Source organism: Haliaeetus leucocephalus, unplaced genomic scaffold (genome assembly GCF_000737465.1).
Source record: "Haliaeetus leucocephalus isolate CR32 unplaced genomic scaffold, Haliaeetus_leucocephalus-4.0 Scaffold229, whole genome shotgun sequence".
Taxonomy (NCBI): domain Eukaryota; kingdom Metazoa; phylum Chordata; class Aves; order Accipitriformes; family Accipitridae; genus Haliaeetus; species Haliaeetus leucocephalus.
This window is the reverse complement of record NW_010972665.1, coordinates 4,808,547-4,826,798: the sequence shown is the minus strand read 5'-3', so window position 1 is coordinate 4,826,798 and position 18,252 is coordinate 4,808,547. Positions and strand designations below refer to the sequence as shown.

General features: G+C 38.0%; 1 protein-coding gene across 1 annotated transcript in view; it reads left to right on the top strand.

Moving 5' to 3' along the window:
* The window catches only part of DLG5 (discs, large homolog 5 (Drosophila)), a 112,538-nt gene that overhangs the window by 32,402 nt on the left and 61,884 nt on the right, over positions 1–18,252 (top strand). The window contains exon 2 of the mRNA XM_010567827.1: positions 9,122–9,190. Within this exon, the coding sequence (XP_010566129.1) occupies positions 9,122–9,190 (69 nt within the window). The remainder of the gene's footprint in view (positions 1–9,121; positions 9,191–18,252) is intronic.

Here is an 18,252-nt window from a genome sequence, read left to right as displayed (position 1 = left end):
CTAGGATAAATAGATGTGAATACATTATTATCTGGGCTTAGAAGAAGCTAGGAAGGAGATTTGAAGGCATTCAGGAATACTATTTCTGTCAAAGCTTAATGAGAGGGAAGGATATTCTAAGAGGTGTCTGTTCCCAGCCCAAATAATGACATGTGACTTGGTGTATTGTGAGTCTATCCCTCTTTCCTCCAGAATAAAATTGGATCTGTAATATTTCCTTATTTTTAAGAATTGTCACTCAGCTCTCAACTTGGTGATGTTCTTAAAAATCTTGTACCCCAGCGTTAAAGGAGGTTGGGGTGGACTTTTCTGGGTGACTTGTCATATTTCCCAATTCACCTGTTTTTTTTCTGCAGTTCTAGTGAGCAATACTACCTTTCAGTCATGGCCTAGGAGGAGTCCAGATTACGTCTCTGCTTCTTCAATGTTGGTGTCTGGAGCTGCCCAGTTAGCTCTTCACATACTATGCATTTACAGCCCAGAAGAGGTTTAGTAGTCAGCACCAGGTTCAGCAGATTTGAAGTGTGTGTTCCTGTGGATAGAGACCATTCATAGCAAGAGTAATGTACCTGGACTTTTCCTTAACTTCTTATTTGCCAGAATGTCTAACTTCTTATCTGCCCTATACTTGTCAATAAAACTCAGAAAATGGATCAGAAAGACTGAGTAGTGGCCTTGAAAATGACATTTTCTAAATGTCTGACAGATGAAAACCAATCATTATCTAGATACAGGGCAGGTGAGAAACTTTTTAGAAGTAGACGGGTCTGATTTACCACAACCTCTTCGGACAGTGTTGAGGAATAGGCAGCTGGGACCAGATTAGACCAGGCTAGGTGTTAGGGTAGGCAGAACTGGGATGCGCTTTGAGCACTGATACAGAGAACACAGAAAGTGAAGTTTGCAGGTGCTTTCTGAGTGAGGTAGATGGGTGGTGTGCTGATGCTCTCTCACTGCCATGTGTGTCCAGGAACAGGAATCTGTAGCTGCTCCCTGTTGGACATGGCATCTTATCGATGGCTGTAGGGACAAAAAGCACAGTGCTCAAGGTTCTGTCCGTCTGTGAGGGCCTGCTGCTTTCTGGTGACTGCCATCATTGCGCTGCTCAGCTGAAGAAGCCTTGGTCCCTTCAGCAATACCTGGAATATCCAGCAAATGATCAGAATGCCATTTTGCTGGACACTGTGCAGATGGAGTACTGAAGGAGCATGTGCTTACCAAGTGGATTTAGGCCCTATGTTATCCGATTTCCTTTCCTAGAGGGATAGGGATTGGTGAACGTCCTCTATTGCATCTTAGTCATCTGGGCGGCTTAATGAAAATTTACATCTCTCTACCTTAAAAATGAAATTAATTATATCCTCTTATGTATAGTTTCATGAGTAATCTAGATTAAGAAGATAACTTTAAGAGAAACAGAGTTTGAGATAGCAGGAAGCTTGTTAAAAAAGTAAAATGCTATTATGTTTTCTCTCTTCTCCCGCCCCCCCCCGCCTTTGGCTTATCATACATAATCCAGCCAACAAATGTAATGTTCCTGATGGCTAGAAGTGAGAACAAATTAACGGGTACACTGCCTTTTTATCAGTGCAATAGAGATGGGTTTTCCCAGAATAGGTTAACTGGTGTTGTTAAAGCAGCTATATTAAAAGTAATTCATAAAAAGGATTTCTGTATTTGTTTGATAAGGTAGTCAGCTGTAATACCACATGACATCTTTAGAACAGAAGACGGCACTGCTGCAGTGGTAATAATGCAAGGACCACCTTGTATAATCCACATGAGCTGAAATATGTGACAGTTTGTTTCATCTACCTGCATTGCAGTTTTACTAAGACTTGACTTTAAATGCAGCTTTTTCCTATGTGTACTAAAAGCTGAGGTTAAAGAATCTTGAGCCAGTTATTATTTTCTCTGCCTTCTGAGTGTTAGCCTGCAAAAATACACATTTCTCTTGTAAGAAAGTTAGCAGTGAAGGCAGTGCGTGCAACTCTACAATCCAAAAGTTGTTCTTTCGCCAGATTCTGAGCAATGTAAGTTTGCATGCCGGTATTTTCACGGTAGCTAGGTATGTTGCTGTTAGCCTTAAAATAACTTGAAAAATCATGGCCCATCTCGCTGCACTACCTAATGGAAATTCAGAGCTGTAAAAGGAGGGCATGGTCATTTGCTGTTGTAGTTCTCCTCAGCTGAAATGGAGTGTTGGAGACAAATGACTTGTCAAGACAAAATGCACTCACTAAAGTGGAGTTAAAAGCCATCCCAGTCAAAAAACAAGATGACAAAGGTTAAAGCAGTTGTTTCTCGTTCAGATCCTGAATTGCTGCAGGACTTTTTGAATAAGTAATAGCAGCAGCAATTACGATTGCATCTTTGCTCCTGCTGCTCCAGCAGATATATTTAATCGCTTCTGATGCGGTTTCACAGAGTGCAAGAGATTAAATTAGTCATTTTATAAATTGTGAAGAAAGAAATGAAAGATTGGAAGGTAGCAAGGGGCATTATTTCTAGCTGACCTGATATACTTGGGCGTGTCTTTTTCCATTTTTTTTTAAGCAGTCTTAAGTTTGTGTACCTCTTTGCTTCCAATTACCAGTTGGTAATAGCTGCTATCCTGCTAATAAAACTTCAAGGTAATTTGGCTCTTAAAAATTGCTTCTGTCCCATCTCTTTAAGGCATTATTAGAGCATCATGTCCATGTGTGTTTTGTGAATCAAACTATGCAAATTCAGATCTGTAAAGATTTTTTAATCTTTTCTGTGCTGCTTTGTGTGAAAAGAGGATGTTAATAAGTATGTGGACAGCAGCAAGTGTATCCTAATGGTGAAGTGATAATGTAGAAAGATGAACTACCTCATTTTCTTGTCTCTTGCCCTTTCCTCTTACCTTTCTCAGTGCCCCTCTTCTGCTTTTTTTATTGAAGGAACCACCATCTGCTTCCTTTCATAATTCACGTTGTAGTAAGATGCACAACAATAGTTCAGTGACTTAGATTTCTCTTAAAGATAGGTTGTAAATTCTTTTCAATATAACTCACTGCATTGCTTCCTGGCTAAAGAAAAAAGTATCTATAGCAATGAGTAGGTATAGATGTTGCTGGAGAGGGTATTCTTAGGAATGCATATTTAGAAATATCAGCCTGTGGGTTTATTCTACTATGAAGTGTTTTGAACAGATGTTGCTTAGAAATAGGAATTTTACAGATATTTCTCTCTAGTGATGTTTTTAACAGCTGAAGATCAAATGATCTACTTGACTGTATGACTGACAACTAGGAACTTAAGCACCTGAACTCCAGCCTTCTTTACCGATGTCTCTGGCCTCCAGCAGGTTACTTAACTTTTCTGAATCTAAACCTACACAGAAATTATCATATTAAATTAGAATGAACCTGACTTCTTATTCTGTCACCAGTGCTGGTTTTTACTAAATGTTTCAGAGAAAGGTGCCAAAGTCCTTGTTCATGTGTTAAGGACTCTTCTGTCCTTAACAAGAGTTTGTTCTTAATTGCTTGAAATTGAAAGATGGCTTAAGCACTAAAATATCTATCTCTTCCAAAACCACACTTTTAATATCTTAATATTTCATAAATAGATTGTTGTAAAATGTCTTCCCCATTGTAAAAGAAAAATAAACTTTTTAATCCTCACTGTCTCTGTGAAACTGTTATAGACCGAGACATTTGGGAAATAAAAATTAAAAATTTTTAGCTGCTTGATTATTTAAAAAGCTGTTTAATGTTAATTTAGTTTTCATGCTGTCCTAAAAATAAGAGGATTTTATGCTGCAGGGCACACTATTAAGGAACTGTAGGTGTGCAGAATAAGTAGTAAAGCCATGTTTAAAAGCAGGTGGAGAAAGAGATGGCAAACTTTTTCTGAGATGACCCATACTACTGTTTTACTGCTAAGTTTGTACCTTTGTTCTTGGAGTTACTTATATCCTTAAAGATAAATGTGAAACATCTGAAATAAATGACATGGATGGATGCAAATACCCAACTGAAGGTTTTGCGTGAGGTCAGAATTTAGCACCTGAACATCACACAGCTTTCAAGAATAGCTGTGTCTTTACGGTTTCTGACAAACCTGGCTGCACAGGCTGCCAGGAAAAGAAGAGCCTCAGAGATAGAGCATGGCAGATCCATGTGATCTTGAGCTACTTGGGCAGTTTTGTTTGTTGTAAAGGCAATGGGAACGTTGTAATCTGGGTCATTCCCAGTTTTAATCAAACTTTTTCGCTCCCCCCCAGCAAGTAGGAGTCCTGCCAAAGTCAGTTTGGTTTGGTTCACAGAGATGTGGATAAACAAATGTTTGTCACGCTGCCCTCTCATCTGGTGCGTTGAACCTCCATCAGAAAAATCATTTGCTGACAAGAAGTTGAATCAGCTGGCAGTCACTGTGCTGAGAAGGGAGGTGGGAGGAAGAGCAGAGTTTAAGTAACAACGGAAATTCGCAGCAGGGGAGCACAGAGAGTCGTTTAATGTCATCCTTAAAAGCAGAAGCATAGCAAAAGAAATTTGAGCAGGAGAAACGTTTCTTCTAGGCTCAGTCCTACAATGAGCTAAGTGTTCTTAGTTAGGAAACATGCTTAATTTAGGAGTCAGCCATACTGCAGATCTTCATGCAATCCTTAAAGATGAGTGATGTGCCAAGAGCTGTGCAGCTAAGACCAGAGCACTCCCCATCTAGTGGGATGAAACACCTACTGCTCCTTGAATTAAACCCTGGTTCTTCACACACTGAAACAGGTTTAGTATACCTGCCTCTTTGGCCCTGTGCTGAAGGTGTGTAGCAGAGGGAGTAATACTTCTTATTCCTGCACAGTCACTTAGTTAATACAGCAAATTTTTGCAAGATGAAATAGCCTTCAGTTGAATTATAGATATAATTTTGTAAATATTTGAGAGAAAAACATACCTTTTGGAAAAAAAAAAAATTGAAATCATATGTGCAATGAATTCTGGGAAGCTGAGTCCCTGTATCTTATTTTGCCACTACAGTCCCCTTGGATACACTACGCTTTAGAGTGATGAGCAGAACTTATGTACATACTTGTATTTGTATGGAGGAGGAGGAGAATGTTCTACGCAGCCATGGCAACCCTGACATTCAGGTTATGTCCACATAATGAAATTTGAACATAGTGTGTTTTTCTCCAAAGTCGTTCAATAATTTAGCATTTAGTCCTAGAAGATATTTTACTTGATCCTTTGTGCTGCTTTCTTACAGAAGGTACTAAGTGCAAGCTTGTTTTGGAGGCTTTGCTTTGAAATTAGCTGGCTTGTCTTTTTAAGTCTCTCCTTGAAGTACAGGTGATGCCCAGTGTTATGTGGTGTTTCACAATTCAAATATTAAAAATACAGAAGAGAAAAATGTTCTGGTTTTATTTTGTGCTAGTAATTTAATTCTATAAGTCTAGTTTTGGCATTGCTGATGAGGAAATTGTTTGGTTAGACAGTTGGTGTCTTGTTAGGACATGTGATTTTTTTTTTTTTTCCCCTCCACCATCATTATCTGTCTTAACGAGGGAAATATATATCACTGTTTCTGTGTGGATGTAGTGTGAAAGATGGAGGCAAATTAGAATCCAGTTCCTCCGCTGTCCCTGGAAGCGGCTTCTACAGTTAAGCAACTAGTTCCTTTCCTGAATTTGCGAGTTTTTAAGTGGCCTTCCTGTCATCTGACTAATGAAGACAGTAATAACTTAAGGATATTTGACATGCTCTAATTGTTAAAAATAGAAGGAAATGGGATTCTTAAGATTCTCTAGTATATACCATTGCAGTTTCTAAATCCCTCTGCTCTGCCAAAGCTGTTTAATATAGCCAGGAACCGATCCAAAGCTTAAATCTGGATGAGCAAAAAAGAAATGCCCCAAAAGCAAGTCTGCCATGCAAAGACAGGATGCTTGTGCTCTTTTTCCTCTCTGTATGGATGTGTATCTGTAAAAGACAGGTCACTTTTTTTTTTAATGAAGTATGAGTAGTATCTACTGTTTTTCTCAGAATCCTGTAATTTCGAGTTGTAATTTTGAACTTAAAGAATGTCAGCAATTGTTGTGAGTCAGTGAATTGAGATCAAATGTAGGAAGTTTTTGTATTGGGGAACTTTGGCATGCGAGGTGAATACTAGAGGACAAGTATGAAAATATTTGGAAAAGTATGGTGAAAGGCATGTGAATCCCTAGGTGTGAAGCACTTTCAACACGAACCTGGAAAAGTAGTCATGGCTTCTTATTGGGTTTTGTGTTCTGATCTTATTTTTTGTGCAATTTGACAAGATGGACAGTCAGAAAGTTTCAAGAATTTGAAATAAAGTGGAAAATTGCTCAGCAAAGGGGAGAGGGAGGGGGGTGGTTTTGCAACAAATTTCTTAAAATACCATGGTTGTGTAGCTCGTGAATAAACAGGATGTTCTAGTGCCTTTGGTTATAGAAGCCAGCTTGTGCCTTTTTCCTTGCCTTTTTGCCTGTATCTGAATTTGTGTTAGGGTGGTTTTCAGCATTTTTGTTTATGTCAGGAGGCATCCTATAGAGTAGGAAAACTCTGTCTTGGAGCGTTTTCAGGTACTACTGAGGTACTGCTAGTTTGGTCAAGCGGAATACGTCAAGTACGATGCTATTCTAGCCTGAATTGGGTATGTGGATGTGTATCAGTTCAGTACCTAAAGATGAATTTTAATATTGTGAAAGCTATGTAGAGTCCTCTGGTTATTGCTTCTGATGCTTACTAATGCTGCTTCTGATGACAAAGGTGGCGCATGTGTAGTTTAAAACCAAACCAAAACTAAACACACCCACAGCCAGCCTTGGAAGCCAAACAAATGCTACTAGATTTTTTTTTTTTTTCCTGTTAGAAGTGAGGAATTATGAATGGGTCAGATGATTCTTCCTCTCTTCACAATTGTACGTTTTCTTGTGATAACTTGCCATGCATACTGGATCTTGCGTTTACAAATCTGGTCTAATCTCTCTGTTGATGAAGTCAGCTTCACAAAACTTTTCTATCTATTCCAGAGAGCAGAATTTAACTTGTTTTAAGTCCTGGCTCTGGCTTTTAACGCAGGAAAAGAAGACAGAGAGGATCAATGCTTCTTGATGATAAATAAAAGCAAGATCAGCTAAGATGACAAGGTTTTGAGTTTTTTCTCTCTCCGCTCTTAAAAAGAAGCGAAAGCAGCTAATGATCAGTAGAAGTTTGCTTAGGTATGGGATTCCTCTGTAATCTTTTAGAGGAACTGGGAAATTTTGCCTTAAATTGCCGAGTATAATGAAGTGTCACTTCTTGGCACACGGTTTTATTGTGCTTGAGTCCCACACAGTTTTGATACCATCTCAGTACACGTTGTCTGTCATGTTCTACTTTAGGATATTGATCTGCTTTTTTCAGCTTCCCTTATGATTCTAATCCTTCTAGTCCAGACTACAAGAAATACGAGTCATATGAGTTTAGAATATGCAAAGAGGTTGATTTTAATTAATGCAGAAATTATTTTGCTTTTAATAAGCGTTAATGAAATAGGAACACAGCTTAAATCGTTCTGTGGAAATGTTTGAAATGGAAGCAAAAATGCACAGCAGATTTTTTTTTCATGAAGCCCGTGTGTCAGTGACATGCTTGTCATATGTTTTATTTAAAAATCAGAACAAAAAAACCTTACATTCCATACAATCAACTAGAATTATTTGTAACCAATGCATTTTGAATCATTTTTCACAGGGATTTGTCAGGTTAAACAGTCTACTTCAAGATTAATTTCCTTTTCTGGTACTTACTTTCTGCAATGTCTCCTAATAAAACTGGAGGATTTGCATAGAGGGAGTTTTCCTTGCATTCCAGTACTTGTTTAAGTTTGCTTTTGCCTAGACATCACTCCTTTTATCAAATGTAGGAGCCTCATTCTTTGTCAAGATAAATAAACACACCCCATTAAAGTTGGGGTCCATGTCACTTTTACTAGCTGAAGATCAGGCCCTAAGTGTGTGTGCTTTTTTTGATTCACTTTGCCTGTTACTGCTTGTGTTGTTAGTAAACTTATTTTATCACATCTTGTCTTTCCTTCATCTAACACTGTGGTAGTTACAGATGTCATGTCTTTTTCTAATAAGAAGGAGAGGAGATGAACAAACCCTAGGATTTCTTTCTTATTTTCCAGCCTGTCCATTCTTTAATCTATTTCAAAGGTAGGTCCATATGTTTAATCTCATGCTGCTTCTCAGCTTTTATTTCTTAATTTCAAAGAGACTGGAAGGAACAAATATTGAAACATAAGGAGGACTATAGGAAAGGCAGCTCCTGAAAGTATCAAAACTGTCTTTGAGCTTGGCTGTTGTGAAGACAGGTCTCACATCCTGGCTAGTGCTGAAAATGGACCAGATTTCAAATCGCTTTTGCACATCATCACTCCCTGTCTCTACTGCGGCACTTTTATCCTGTTTGTGAGGGATGGTGGAGCTGTTTAGTTTGTAAGGTTTTGAAGTAGAACCTGTTTTTCTAGTTCTTCTGGTAAGTAAAATCTAGCATACTTCTAAAATAACTAAATTAAAAGGCGCCTCTGTCTACTCATCTATAAATACATGAAAAAACTTGCTATCATCAGTAACAGCAGATAGCTTTGTAGGTCCTTGCTTTTATGGTCAGATACTGAAATTTGCAAATGGATGCAAGCAAAATTTATTTACCAGTGAAATGAAATTTCTAAGTCTTAAGGAAGTTTGAGGATAAGAATACAAATCAAGTTACAGAATGAAATAGGAGCTGGTACATGTAAAAAGATAAGAAACCAAAATAGATTCTGACTATTGTCACAGGTATTGCTCATAATCTTCACAACGTAGAGATGAAACTCTGTATTTTCAGTGTATCCGAAATAACCACTGTATTAGTTCAGGATTTTGCTGAACTCTTTTTTACCATTTCATCCAAAATGATTTCCTACTCAGCGCACAGTGCGATGTTCATTTACAAATTATACTTTTCCTGTTAGATTTTTATGCGTTAGTGACGTGTTCTCTAATTTAATTTGTTTGGCATCTACAGTATCAAGAAAATGAATGGTTAGCTTGGTTTGGGGAAAGGAAAAGAAAAAAGTAACACTGTCTTTATTTTTCTAATTTTAGGGTCTACTTACAGTGTGCTGTCCATAATGCCCTCAGATTCTGAAAGCAGCAGTTCTCTGAGTAGCATTGGTGAGTAAAGTATTAATCCAACAACTTGAAGAGCGTGCCTTTTGGGAGCTGGGAAAACAAGTTTTTAAGGTTGCCTTTGGGAAGGGTAGAGGGATTCCAGTCATAAAATCAAAGAAGTTGAACGTGTAACTATGCATCTTCACCAGGAAAAAGTATACTCATTTTGTGTAATGCAAGTTAAGCCTTTTAATGGCTGCATGCAGTTGTTGCCCATAAAATTTGTTACATTTGGATACATTAAATGATATAAGCATGCTTTGTGTTACTTAGTAAAATGATGTAAAAGTGGCAACGTTAGGCTTACACAAGTCTGTGCATATAAAATACATATATATGCGTGCATATATGTGTATGTATATATTTATGTAGATGTGAAAATTGTAGTCAGAGTCAACAACACCATAGAAATTACAAATATTGTTAGCCAAGGTCATAGCCTTTTAAACTTTCGGAAGTGGCTGCAAGCTTTAACCCTTTTTTTCCCCTGCATGCAACGAATTGCTTCATTATCTCTGCTTTTAAAGTCACTGGGAAAGACAAAATATTAAAAAAAATAGAGTTAAAAGAAATGTGGGCAAAACACCTCTAACAAGATAATCTTGGAATAGCTGTATTAGCTGTCAGCTTTCTTCTTCTTACACAAATAACTTCTATTGTGAAATCTATATAAAAGGCATTTGCCTTGGATAGGGAATGTAGGCTCTTGCATATTTAAAGTTCCAATGTTGTGTCAGGCATCTGTAGACTTCTCTGACAGCACCAGGCAAGTTAGTTGTCTGTTTAAGGATGTGGGTAGACATCTGTTGCAGCCAATGAGTTGAACTTTTAACTCCAGCGTGTAGGAACAAGATTTTAGGGTTGACTGAACTATTTGCTGAAAATACAGGAAGCTGTGACATGTTAGTTTCATTTTTATCAAGATCACACTTGTATGCTATTACCTGAAGGAAGGCTATTATTTAAATTGCTATGAATAAATTGGGGCTGGAAATAGGAAGAAAAAATTTCCTATGTTTTTGGGACAACCAGACTCAAAAAAGGAGCCTTCCAAAGAGGGAAGTTCTTCAAACATGAAATCCATTAAGTTTGTGGAATAACTGGATGAAGTGATGCCTGAGATAGGAGAAGATGCAGGTGGTCCTTTCTAGTTCCATGTTCCTGATTTTAAAAAGGAAAGGTACACTTAACCCCCTCCCTTTTTTGGGGGTGGGGTGGAGGCAGGGTGCAATTTTTGTAACTTTGTGAATGCACTCTATCTGACGTTTTATAATTTTGGAAGTAAAGGTAGGTGGATGAGCAGCTAGTGTTTGCCGTCATGGAGAGTATTTTTGCTTTAACAGTGACCACTTGCAAGCTACAGATACATGGCCTCTTTTTTTATTTTATTAATTTTCTGAGGCATAGTACCTTATGCAAGTGCGGTATTCCTGTTTCTGAATGCTTATTTAGAATTTGGCGTGTTACTCCTGAGTCATCCATTTTATTCCCATATATGAGTCAAAACTGAATACTTTCCGAACTATGTTTTGTTCATGTTTTAAAATACTGAAGTTCATACTGAATCCTGATCTGCGTATTTTACCTAAAGGGCTGTCCTAGGAAGTGTTTTATGCCTTTGGTGTGTGCAGTGATCAAAGTTATTTATAACCTAAAAATTAATTGACCTGCTATTAAACAAAACTTGTGCTCTGGTATTCTCCATGGTTTTGTTTTGTTCAGATGATTAAAGTGAGTTAGGTATTTAATACATTAACAGTCAGGGGAATTCTTTGTTTGAAGCTGGCATGTTTGTTTTATAATCTGGTTATAGACTTGTTATTAATGAGTATAATTTTCTTCCCCAACCGTTTTCTCTCCCTCAAATCTTGCTCTGCAAGAGATATTTTTAATGTGCTCTAATATCAGTAGCAAAATTTCTTTGCTTAATAACCAACACATCCTAGTAGACATGTCTGCAAGTCACTTCAAAGCTGCAGTCAGATTATTTTAATTCTGACTGATTTGTTGAATGACAAACCATCATAACTGAAACTGTTTGCATGCCAGCTCTCCGAAGGCTTCATATGACTTCTTTGAATGGAATCCCAACAAATACTGAGTTGCTATAGCGTTTCAGGAATTTCACATACATCTTCCCCCCTGCCCCCGCTCTGTCCTCATCTCACTGGAATACATTTTCACAAGGGTAGTTCTATGCAGTGGAAATTATAAGTTTAGGCTGTGAAATGAATGCATCAGTGAAAAAATATAAATACCTCATGGTTTGGAGACAATGTAAGCTTTGAAATATGTTCAGTTTGATGTGGATAGTTATGTGTACACACACGTATATAAAGGAATATTTTTGTTTCCCCACTCACATGGACCTTCCTCCTGGGGCAGAAAAGGGATCTGTTTCATTTTTCCTGAGTTCAAAACACTGGTTTTCATTAATATTTAACAAATTTTTATTTCTCATCTACCTTGCTTTTGTTTGTCAAGCAGCTCAGAAACACATTTACACATTTGACCTTTCAGAAGACATGAGAAAGGTATTGGGGCCGCTAATTAAGCCCAGATAAAGAAGCAGAGTGAATCTTAGTGACTTCTAATTAGGAGTGGTAATACAATCTTTCATTTGTAGTCTTTGGACTCCATAGTTCATAAAAGTAACTAGAGAAGGGTATGTCCATGTGCTTCATCTTTTCTTCCCAACCTTAATCACCCTACCTATTGTTGGAGGTGATTTCTGCTGCCAGCATTCATAATTAAACGATCTTTTTCTGAAATACTTCCATGTAAGCCAGGATGTTGTGAAATTAAGATGATTCTATATGTTTTATAGCTGTCCTGGGTTTCTGAGTTAATTGATGAAGCTGATGTATATAATAGTGGGCTTATTTTCCAGAAAAAGACCCTGATCTAAGAACTAAGCTTAAATAGTATTAAGATGACTGTTCTTAAGAGGTAGTTCTAAGAAAACATGTGCTCAGTCTCAGTCAAATAAATAAAACATGGTGTTAGTATTTGGAAAGGAAGAGGGAAAGATGATAGAACATCGTTTTATCACTGTATAAACCCATGGTGTGCCTGTGTCTTGGGTATATTTGCAGTTCTGATTCTCCCATTGAAAAAGAAGATGCCAGCAAGCATGGAGAGCAGCAGCATGGGTGAACAGTCATGGAGAAGCTTGTACGGGGAACAACTGGATATGCTGGGGTTCACTCAGTCTTCAGTAACGTCATAGTCCTAATATAAGAGGAGAGTAAGGAGTGATGTAACTTGAATAACATGACTCAGAGAAGAGTTTAGGGCTACTCTATCCTGAGTACTGTGGTGTCATCCAAGTTTTTTTTCTCCTTCCCTGTCTAGATGGGCTTGCAGGGCATGAGGGATGCAACAAGAATGAAATTCCAGCCTCATGTGTGTGTGGTAGAATAAGCAGTTGAGTGGAAGCCAGTTCTCCTACCTGTGTAGCAGCAGGATAGCAGCCTTGGAGAAGAAACTCCTCTTCATAGGTTTATCTGCCTTGACCATAGGTGTATCTGCCTTTTTTTCTTTTGTATCTATATGTAAATAAAAATGCAGAGTGATACAGGTCATTGCTCCTTACAAGTTTTTCTTATGTATTTTCCTCACCATTCAATCAAAATTGGTTTAGATGACAGTATTTTCTTTTTTCCCTTATGCTTCCTTCCTTTTCTTTCCCAGGTATTAAAGTTCATGCTGCACATGTAAAATAGGTAGTTTTGATGGTAGTGAGGGCAAATACTCACTATTAATTTCCTAAAGAGGTATGATATAAACTGCTATAATCCCAGCATCCCACCATTGTGCTTTCAGCCCCACCTTCTTCCCCCCAAAGGAACAAATCCTCATTAAATTGTCATGTTCTCTCTGTATTTCCTTTCTCGTTGCTCTTGGCTGATGACAAAGATTTTTGTGTGTAAATAGAAGCACCCTTCATCTGCCCACACCCCATGCCTGGCAGACTCTCTGAATGGAGCTGCAATCCTGCATCTCTGACATCAGAATAATTATTTATGGAGATTCAGTGCCTGGTGTGCCAAGCACGGAACAACAGTGTCACTTAGGAATTGGATAGAAACCAGTAACACATCTGTATGTGACAGTCACTGGCTAGTTTCCCATTTGATCGGTCATCATAACGAAGAGAAAAAGAACATAGAATAAAGACCCCCTTTAAAAAAGAAAAAAAAAAGAAAACAAAAAGAAAAAAAAAGTGCCAATTTATGTAGTGCACTCAGTCATTTGACATTTATAATTTTGAAGATAAATGTTCAGCAAGCACTGAACTGAATTTAAATGACATAGTCCTGGACAACTGGCTCTAGATGGTCCTGCTTTAACAGGAGGGTTGGACCAGATGTTCTTTCTGTATCCCAGCAGATAATTTTCTGGACCTGCAATGAAAGATGGAAGGCCTGTGTTCTGAAAGATTATCTGTGGATGTTAGAATATCAGCCAGATATCACCCTACATATACAGTACTTCAGCCTGAAATCATCAAATTTGTTTGCTATGGGAAGTAGTAACACAGTGTCCTTCTTAGTTTCTGTGTATCTCTCAATTATCTACTCTACTTGCAATTTCCATCTTTTTTATTTTTTACTTCCCTTGCTCTTTTTTTCCAAAAGCAGGTTCCTTTCTTCCTTTTTACAATAGCCAGTTAAGTTACTGTGCTGGCCCATGTTGCCTAAAAAATCCTCTGTGAATTGACTTAAAGGGTGTATTTCAAGACTTTTGATACCCAATACTACTTGTACAGCCTACAGTAATACACTGTTCACCTATGCAATATGATGCCATGACAAGATTATAGTTTCTGGAATCGAGCCATTTTTTACCTACCCTAGTACCGTAATGAAACTTGAGAGTTTTCCTTTAGTACTATAAAAATGTGATTCTTCCTCCCCTCCTCAATGCACAGGTTTTGGGTTTTTTGTTTGCTTTTTTTTTTTTTAATAAAGAATTGTTGTTTAATAGAAACCAGCAGCTTGCATGCAGGAGTCAGGCTATGGCTCTGAAGGATAGCTTCCGTTATGCTTTTTTGTAATGAGTTTTTAACAGAAAGGCATTGCATTACTCTTCCATTTTTTGAAAGTATACTGAGATCCTAGTGAGAGGATTTTTGGAATGGAAGAGGCCTTCCATCTTTCTACATGTATAATTTCCTTCTTTTCACAGCCAGATCTCTTTGCATTGTTTTGATTACAGCTGTCAATCTTGCATCCTCTTCATTCCACATCACATATTATCACCTTTAACTTTTAACAGACTGTTATTGTTCCAGCTGTTCAGTTCTTTGCAAATGGTATCACTTTTTAATGTCATAAGTGTTTTTTCTTGCTCTTCACTGTTCATATCACTGTACTGTCTTTTCCTATGGGAATTTACATATCAGTCTGTAACTAACGCCACCATTGACACTGCAGTTTTATGACTTTTTCTTGCAGCCATCAGGTGGTTAGACATCTGTCCCGACCAAGCTTGTCCAACTTTAACTGACGGTATTTCCTTGCTTAACGCTTTGTTGGCTTATCAGCCTGACAGGCTATTTACAGATAGTTTTTCACTAATTGCAATTCAAGTTACTTAATCTGAGAGCCTTAGTTCTTACTCCAAAGCAAATGTTACCCCCCTCCCAATCAGATGATAATTCCTTCCCAACAATGTGTAGTCTTTCATTCCCCATTTTCATGCTGGCCATTTTGACAACTGTCCTTTTATGTTGTTGTGATTTCAGTTTATTGTTTCATACTTTCTGCAGCTCTATATGACAAAGTCATTGTTTTCACTGTTCATAAGAAGTGTTCATTTGCAGGTGTGGTTTATGACTCTTTCAGTCAAAGATAAACACTTGTTCCTTGTCTGAAAGGGTGATTTATTTGTTTCCCCCCAACATCCTATAGAAATCTCTAGTTGTATTTCTTGCTTTTTTTACTAACACAAACACAAAATTTATATTTGGCAAAGATACCTCAACAGTTAACATATACTGACAAAGGAACAAGTGACAATATTACCCCTGCTGACAGGCCAGAAATGAATGAGAAAAGGTACTAGGAACACTACCAGTACACCACATCAGAATCCTTTTCTGTACTGCAGTGATTGCCTTTGATGTTCCACCTCCTCACCAATCAGTCTCTCTATTCAGAAGTCATTTTCCTGTAAAATTTGGCCTCAGTGATTGAATTAAACCTCTTTTTATGGATTTATTTCCTATGTAATTTTCTTGTGCTTTGATCTGAATCGTATCTGTTTAGTTTACTGGAAACAAGACTTTTAACTTAGGAAATAAACACAGTTTTCCACAAACTTAAAGTAACTTCACTCTCCTATTTTATTCTGTTCATGAATCATGTAAATGTCTCTAGGATTGATCCTTATTCTCATTGCCTAATTTTCGGTGTGTTTGTTAATAACCATCTTCTCTTAAGTAATAAGCACTCTGAATAGCTTTAATGTATTATCACTGACTTCTATGGCGTCCATTTCCAGGCAGCTATGGGTTGACATGTAGTCATGCACAGTGTGCTCTCAACTTCTGTCACTTCGGAGGTACCCAAGAATTACTCAGTGGATGTGATGCCCTGATTTAAACAAACAAACAAAAACCCCAACCCAACAGTAACGACAAAGAAGTTAACTTTGCTGATGTATACTGACATAGTCTTGGAGGAGGGGTGTTGGGGTTTTTTGGCATTTGTTTGGGTTGGGGGGTTTTTTCTTCTTCTTTTTCTTCTTTTTCTTCTTTTTTTCTTTTTTTTAATATTTCCTGTAGCGAATCAATTTGAGTCACTTCTTGGTCTCTTAAGGGTTCTGCATAGATAGGGCTTGAGAACCACTAGCAAATAGCTGACCACTTCATGGTATTTTTTTTGTTATAATAGCGTCTTAACATTTGGCAGCTCCCTGGAGGAATTTTTGAAGATTTGGTTGGTCCATAATGATTTGAATGGAAATACAGTGTGTGTGAATACCCTTCTCCTGCACTCCAGACAGCATGTCTGGAATACGGTGTCTTTCACTACTCCCTGATGCTCTTTATCAGTCTGTGCATTCAGGAAATCATTTTGGTGTCAGCAGTTTTCTTTGGGGGCTATAAAACAGTATGGTGAGACAATGCTCTCAACTCGTCTGTAGGAGAAGATGCGAAGGAGCAAGCGCTGGTGGAGTCTTATCCTCTTGGTTGGCGTGGAGCGATTGACCCTCGTTATTGTCCCCCTTGGGTTCGGGTTGGACACTTTTGTCTAGGTTATGCTTTCATTGTGTGGTTGTAAGCCTGACAAATGTAGGGTTTGAGCCTTCCCACCAGGGCGCTCCCTAAACGCAGAAGCTTCAGCTGTATTTTCCTTGGTCATGGTAACAGATTTTACTCTCTGTTGTATTTTAGCTCGGCAAAGTTCTGCAAGGACTTTTTGAATTGACATATCTGCCCTTTTTTCTACTTGCTGGTTTTGAGTATTAGGTTGTAGGTTTTCTTTCATGTTGATCTTTCTAGAACCAGTGTTCAGTTCTTTCTGAAGTCTTAAACTTACTGAAGTTGAAAGTTTGTTTTACATGCTGGTGGGTTTGTTCAGCTTGTTGTATTCTGCACTAAAACAAAAACTGAAGTGCTACTCATTCTTTTGTCCTTGCATGTTACATGATCCTCATTGCTTTCATAACCTATTAGGTATTCTGTTTGTCAGATGAAACTGTTTCCACAGTTCATTATTTTACCTTTCCGTTTCCTTTCCTCAATGTACTGCTGCTTGTTTTTACTGATTTTTTGTTTTACCTGCGTGCAGTTCTGTTCTGTGCTCTCCGCTATTTCAAGACTACTTCAGAAGATATATCTGAAGAAATGTATCTAAATGGTAACTTCTGATATGTAATCCTGTTCTAGTCCTCATAAATTATTGAAAGAAAGTAAATATTTTAGCATGCATTTTCCTACAGCAGGCATGTCTTTACTCCCCGCCCCTTCCCAAGCTTGGGGAGAAACCCTGTTGATCATGCTTTGCAATACATCTTACAAGTCTTCTTTAATGTTTTCTGTCATGATTTACAAGGCCATCAAGAAATAATACTCTGAACATCCCTGGTTTTGTTTTTTATGAAAGAAAGCATGAAAAATGCTTGACTGTACAATGGATGGTCTTCTGTTTGTTTGCAAGCTAGAATTGGCACACATTTATAAGATGAGTTTAAAAAATTATTGTAAAATTCAGGCATTCTGTTAGCTTGTGACAGATTGCCTTTTGCATTAGTTGAACCTGTCATCCAAGTGTATTTCTCAAAGAGTAATGAGTTTATTAAAATTCAAAATATGTTCATGGTATTTCTTAAAAGTAGGTGTTTATGCATTGGTACCCATTTTCCCACCTCAACATTATATTGATTTGGCATTAAGGTACATCATGGTCAGGTGAACAAGTTTCCCAGCCCTGTTTCTCTTAATTTTTTTCCCTTTTTTTTTTTCTTCAAAAACTGTGCTACCCTGTCCCCAAATATGAAGCTAACTGAGCAGTGGTTTCTGTGTGGCTGTATTATCCCTTCAATCATTGACTATTAGAGTAATCATCAAGAATTGTGTTTGGTATGTACTACAATAATGGATCTTTGTGGTTTCTGCGAAGTCCAGCATTTGGACTACAATTATGGAAGATATGATTGCTCCAGCTTCTGTTTTTCAGGTTTTTCTTTTATACAACATATGGTGGAAATCCTGCAAAATCTTGCTTTAGATGAAGTCAATGCATACTCAGGACTTAATGCATGTACTGCATTACGGGCAAAATGCATTTTGCCCACACAATGCGTCACTGCTGTCGCCTGTGTCAGGAGTTGGTGGAGTGCTGCTTACCTGGAGGCTGGCCAGGGAGGCGACTTCCGTACGGTTGGGTTCTCAGAGCCCACTGGCAGCTCACATGAAAAATGAGTCGTGAGGCTTTCCGAAGCAGATGAATGAGTTGCACTTGGCAGGACACACAGTACATACATTTTTCACAAATCCAGGTTGTCTGAGAAAGCAGGTGAGTTACTGCAAGGTGGCATAATTTGGTTAATGGAGT